The sequence below is a fragment of the Erinaceus europaeus genome, chromosome 4 (genome assembly GCF_950295315.1).
Source record: "Erinaceus europaeus chromosome 4, mEriEur2.1, whole genome shotgun sequence".
NCBI lineage: Eukaryota > Metazoa > Chordata > Mammalia > Eulipotyphla > Erinaceidae > Erinaceus > Erinaceus europaeus.
Genome location: NC_080165.1, coordinates 59096705 through 59103208, shown reverse-complemented (window position 1 = coordinate 59103208; position 6504 = coordinate 59096705). Strand labels below are relative to the sequence as shown.

General features: G+C 46.4%; 1 protein-coding gene across 1 annotated transcript; it reads right to left on the bottom strand.

Annotated features, from left to right (window-relative positions):
- Positions 1-1538: 1538 nt before the first annotated feature.
- Positions 1539-6504, bottom strand: CLPSL1 (colipase like 1). The gene is made up of 4 exons (XM_016193013.2): positions 6415-6504; positions 5946-6014; positions 3368-3547; positions 1539-1998 (listed from the first exon to the last, which is right to left on the bottom strand). The coding sequence occupies exons 1-4, from the start codon at positions 6502-6504 to the stop codon at positions 1855-1857; spliced, it is 483 nt and encodes a 160-aa protein (XP_016048499.1). The 3' UTR covers positions 1539-1854.

The window sequence follows — 6504 nt, the reverse complement described above, 5'->3', positions numbered from 1 at the left end:
GGGGTACTTATGTTTCTTTGAGTTAGTGTTTGCATGTCATTTGGATAAATGCCTAAGAGTGGTATTGTTGGATTTCCATTTTTATTTATTTATTTTTAATTTCTTTATTGGGGGATTAATGTTTTACATTCGACAGTAAATACAATAGTTTGTACATGCATAACATTTCTCAGTTTTCCACATAACAATACAACTGTCACTAGGTCCTCTGTCTTCCTTTTTGGACCTGTACTCTCACCCCCCAGTCCATTTTTATTTGTTTAAGGATGATCCATACTGTTTTCCAAAATGGTTGTACCAGTTTGCATTCTCACCAGCAGTGTAGCAGAGTCCCTCTTTCTCCACATCTTAACCAACACTTATCATTTCCTGTTTTGTTGATGTAGGCCACCCATAACCCATATTCTTCAGTCTACACTGCTACAGAATATAACAGTTCTCCTTCTTGGGCTCTCACATCTTACTCAGTTCTCAGACATGATAGTTAGCTGTCATAACCTATGTGTTAAGTAGTGGTCTCAGTACTTGTTTCTGTAGATATCAACTCCTTACTCAGTCCTGGAAACCAGAGACATTTTCCTCATGTTCTCCACAGTCTGTAACAGTGGTAGGCACTGTGGTCCTGCAGTAGATGTGTGAAGAATGAAAATGAATGAATGTGGATCTCTTTCAGTGTTAAACCTGGACACCAAAGAATATGGCCATGCTTGCATTAGGATCCGAGGCCTCTTCTGGGTCAGAGTACTAAAAGCTGTCTTGTTGAGCAGTAACTCAGGTGTGGTAGACACTTTCATCTGGTTTCCCCTCTCACTTCCCTCATATCTCATTCTCTATCTAGGAAAAAGGGAAAAAATTGCCCACCAAAAGTAGTGGAATCATGCAGGCATGAAGCCTTGGGGGGGGGGGGGACAGAGACAGTGTGTGTGGGGGGGTTATGTATTTTCTCACCAAGTTTTGGAGTTCAAGGGTGGGAGTAGATAGCATTATGGTCATGCAAAGAGACTCTCATGCCAGAAGCTCCCAGTTTTGGCATTCTTCAGCACAGCAGGGGCATAATCTTGCTGCTTAGAGTACTTCCCCTCACAAATCTTTCTAGATTCTGACAGTAATGACCGTTCTCTCAATGAGGCTGCTACTCTTCATACTTGTGAAGGCATCCAGAATATTGCTACTGAAGCATAAAGATGCTTTTGAGGCTTGGAGGAAGCATAATGATTATGCAAAAAGAAAGGTTCAGTTCCCAGCAACATAGTAAACCATAGCTGAGCAGTGCTCGGCCAATGCCCATGTTCAGTGGGGAAGCAATTACAGAAGCCAAACCTCCCACCTTCTGCATCCCATAATGATCCTGGGTCCATACTCCCAGAGGGATAAAGAATAGGAAAGCTTTCAAGGGAGGGGATGGGATACAGATTTCTGGTGGTGGGAACTGTGTGGAGTTGTGCCCCTCTTATCCTATAGTGTTGTCAATATTTCCATTTTATAAATAAAAAATTTTTTAAAAGGAAAAGAAAAATAAAATTATTTTAAGCAGAATGTATTTAAGAACAGACTTTTTATTCTGAACTCTTTCTGGGCTGTAAAATGAAGTCTCCCCAAAGAACTCAATCATCAATTCCCTCTCCAGGCATGTGAGGTATTATTGGAGAGAAATCCTTGCATACTTTTTCATTTATCTCTGCATTCTTCTCCTACTCTCACCTCCCAAAACCTTGTCCCCTGCTCCCAGTTCCAGGAGCAGCAAAAGAGTGAGAGTGCCTCTGTGGGAGGAGGCTCTGGGCTGGAACACCCAGTTCTCGGTGGGGCAGAGAAAGGGTGCCAGAAGGTAGGGGAGAAGGTAAGGACGATGGAGACTTAGAAGATCAACTTGTTAGTTCGAGGCTTTCTTTTCATTTTCCTACATCGGCCATATATGATTTTAAAGGACTTCTGGTTCTTGGGGAATTCACAAGTCAGGTCCGGCTGGCAGGGACACTCATTATACAGGCCGAAGAATGTCTGTGGAAGGCAGTTACTTTGACCCTGACCTTGGAAGTAGCTGTCATCAACCCAGAGGGGCAACCCCCACTCCCACATAGTCCAGCTTTGGGGCTCACCGTGCACACAGCTGAGAAGCCCTTATTTAATTGCTCAGAGATGTGCATTTGTCACCTCAGCCATGTTGCCTTCACAGTTGCTCAGTGCCCTCCAGGCTCCAGGCCAGGGATTTTCCCTCCTGTCATTAGCCCATCTGCCAGTTCCAAACTACTAAGCTCAGCAGGGACCACCCAGCTCTTATATCTTGTCTGGGAAAAGGGTTATCACTGGAGCTCAGTGCCTGCACTATGAATCCACTGCTCCTGGAGACTATATTTTCCCTGTGGTGCCCTTGTTATCATTGTTGTTGTTATTATTGTTGTTGTTGTCATTGCTGTTGGATAGGACAGAGAGAAATTGAGAAAAGAGGGGAAGACAGAGGAGGAGAGAAAGATAGACACCTGCACACCTGCTTCACCACTTGTGAAACGACCCCTCTGTAGGTAGGGAGCCAGGGGCTCGAACCGGGATCCTCAAGCTGGCCCTTGTGTTTGTGCCATGTGTGCTTAACCCGCTGTGCTACCGCCCAGCCCCCAAAAGCTGTTCTTTCCCCTTGCACAAAGATTGCCTCCGTCTACCTGCCTCCAGGAACACTGGGAGCCACAGAGAAGATCCTGGGTCTTGGAGGGGGGGTTGGTGTGAAGCACAGGCAGAACCCTTTTTAGCTGTACCCATTTAATGCTATTTTCATGTGGGCTAAGATAAACCCTGGAGAATGGAACCCACATTAGAAAGAGAATCTACAGACCAGAAGAGAGCTCACCCAGTAGTGCACACACTTTACTGTGCTCTAGAACCCAGGTTCCAGACCCCAGCCTATAATTCTGTAGGGCATGGTGGAACCATGTAGGTGCCAAGCCCCCAGTGAAAACCCTGGCAGTAGAAAAATAAAAATGAGTGGTCCAGGAGGTGGTGCAGTGGATAAAGCATTGGACTCTCAAGCATGAGGTCCTGAGTTCAGTCCCCAGCAACACATGTGCCAGAGTGATGTCTGGTTCTTTCTCTCTCTCTCTCTCTCTCTCTCTCTCATTAATAAATAAAATTTTTAAAAAAGAAAAAGGAGAATGAGAGAGAGAGAGGAGTACCACCACCCATCATGTCCCACAGTTGAGATCCCAAGTCCCTGGGATAGAGCTGGCAAGTTCCCCACAGTGACAAACAGAAGCAGTGCTGGCTCCAGATCATTCCCTGCCATCTACACAACCCTCTTTCCTCTTTCCTCTGGGTCCATCTTGGCTTCTCCTTCCCATGATCGCTCCCTACTTGGCTCTCTCCAGACACCAACACTCACCTCTGTGTGACAGGAGCTGCCCTCCGACCCTTTCTCATAGCAGTAGGAAGCACAGGTGGAGGTCTCCCATTCCCGGCGGCAGCAATCAGTTTTGCACCTCTGGCTCTGGGTACAAGACTCCCTGACCTCCTGTGGGAAGACCACACACCCAGCTCCAGTCTCTTCTAACTGGCATGACCACTAGGTTTTTCCCCTTGTGCCCTCCCCACCAAACTCTGCCAGGCTGGACACACTCTGGTTGGGGGGGGAACCCGGGGCTCCTTTGAGAATGGGAGAAGCCAAGAAGAGATCAAAGAGTTCAGGAAGGACCTGGCTTGAGCCCTGGGGGGAAACTAAACAGTGTTTACAGATTTGCCCAGAGTGGGTGTGGCACACCTGGTTAAGTGACCTTGTTACTATGCACAAGGATCCAGGTTCCCCTGGTCATCACCTTTAGAGGAAAAGCCTCACAAGTGGTGAAGCAGTGCTTCAGGTGTCTATCTTTCTCTCCCTCTCTATCTCCTCCTCCCCTTTTAATTTTTTTCCTCTCTATCCAAAATAAATAAACGAATAAAATATTCTTAAAAGAAAGCTTAAGTTAAAATTTTTGTTTTACAGACTGTGGAGATAGTATAATGGTTATTCAAAAAAAGACTTTCATGCCTTAAACACCAAAGGGCCTAGGTTCAATCCCCAGCACCAGAGCTGGGGCAGTGCTCTGGTTATTAATTAATTAACTAACTAAATGATTATTATTTTATAGAGAGAGAGGTAGAGAGGCAGAGTGAAAGAGCTCACAGTAACAAAGTTTCCTTCACTGTAGTGGGGACACCACACACATGGGCTGAGGGCAGAACTGCTAAAAGAATGTTACAATACTGTCTTTTCTTGTTTGTTTTTAATGCAATAGGGAGGGAAGGCCAGGGTGGTGTCCAAGTGATGAAGCCATGCTGCAAGTATCTCTCTGTCTCTTTTTCCTTCTCTGTCCTCCTTCCCTTTCCATTTTCTCTGTCTCTATAAAAAAGAAGAAAGAAGGGGTCGGGTTATAGTGCAGCAGGTTAAGCGCACATGGCGCGAAACTTGAGGACGGGCCTAAGGAGCCCAGTTTGAGCCCCCAGCTCCCCACCTGCAGGGGGGTTGCTTCACAGGCGGTGAAGCAGGTCTGCTGGTGTCTATCTTTCTCTCTCTCTCTGTCTTCCTCTCCTCTCTCCATTTCTCTCTGTCCTATCCAACAACATCAATAACAACATCAATACCAACAATAATAACAACCACAACAATGATAAAAACAAGGGCAGCAAAAAAGGGAAAATTAATAAATAAATAAAATTAAGGGGGTCGGGCGGTGGCGCAGTGGGTTAAGCGCATGTGGCGCAAAGCGCAGGAACCAGCATAAGGATCCCGGTTCGAGCCCCCAGCTCCCCACCTGCAGGGGAGTCCCTTCACAGGCGGTGAAGCAGGTCTGCAGGTGTCTATCTTTCTCTCCCCTCTCTGTCTTCCCCTCATCTCTCCATTTCTCTCTGTTCTATCCAACAACGAACAACATCAACAATGGCAATAATAATAACCACAACGAGGCTACAACAACAAGGGCAACAAAAAGGGGGAAAAATGGCCTCCAGGAGCGGTGGATTTATGGTGCAGGCACCGAGCTCAGCAATAACCCTGGAGGGAAAAAAATAAATAAATAAAATTAAATTAAAAAACACAAAAAAAGAAGACAGAAAATAAAAAGGAAAAAAAATGGCCGCCAGGAGCAGTGGATCCATCACACAGGCCCTGAGCTTTGGTGATATCTGGTAAGCATAATAGGAGCAGCAGCAGCAGCAGCAGCAGCAGCAATAGGGCACCAATTAAGCACATGCATTACCATGCATAAGCTCTAGCTCCCCACCTTTGGGGTGTGGGGGGGGCTGCTTGAGTGGTAAAGCAGGTCCGCAAGTGTCTTTTTCTCTCTCCCTCTCTCCCTTCCCTTCCCCTCTCAATTTCTCTTTGATCTATAAAAAAAAAAAAAAAAAAAAAAAAAGGCCACCGGGAGTGGTGAATTTGTAGTGTTGGCACCCAGCCACAGCAATATCCTTCTGGTAATCAATCAACAAATAATATAATGAGAAGGGAGATAAACCCTATAGCCTCATGTAATATCCTGGTTCGATTTTCTATTCTTTATTCTTTTTGAGTAAGAAGGAGGGAAAGAGTGTGAAGAGAGAAAGGAAGAGACTGAGGGAAGAAGGATACCTCAGTATTCCACCATCCATGGAGCTTAGCTGATGCCCTTCCTAATGCAGCCCTGCGGTGCCATGGCTGAAACCCAGGGACACGCATAGTAAGGCACATACTTCAGAGGGGGTGCTATCCCTAGGCCCCAGTCCACTATCCTTTTAGCTCCTTGACTGCACCATCATTTCTTCCTCTCTCATTCTTCTTTAATTATTCCTTGAACCTGCCAGGACAGTCTCCCTTTAGACCTGCCCTGGCTCTTCCCTCTACCTGGAATGCTTGATCCCTGGTAGCTGCCTGCCTTGCAGTAGGAAAAACCTCCCTGCCATCATGCCTTTGCTCAGATTTTATCTTGTTGATTGGGTCTTTCCTGGACAACCTGTACAGCTGCAGCTTCTCTGAACACCTCTGCTTCCCGAGCTCCTTCCTTGACTTTGTCCCCAGCTTCCTGTCACCAGGAATATGTTAATATTTTGCTTATTTGCATCCTACACTCAAATGCCAACCTCCAAAGGCAAGGATATTTATCATGCTCTCAGTCTTACCTTCAGCACTTTGGAAAATCATTTAGATAAGACAGGTGCTCATAAAATTTGGGGAACTCCTGACTGTCTTTTACTCCACATGAACATGAGGTGGGTCGCACGGTGTCACATTCACCTCTGTATTGGCAGCCCCTGGCACCACCCAGCCAACAGGACTTTTCTTTTTCCCCCCAGATATCCTCCACCCAGCTCTCTCTGCTGCTCCCCCCAACCCCCACACACACTTCCAGCTTCCATCCACATCAGCTTCTGAAGCACCCCAAGCAGAACAGGAGGGGTGACTCTAACTTTGAGGTTTCTTACCAAGTCCCTTTCTATTACCCCAAATGAGCCCTTGGCAAGGAGGAAGGAGTAAGAAAGGAGGAGAGTGACCAGAAGCAGCCGCAGTCCCAT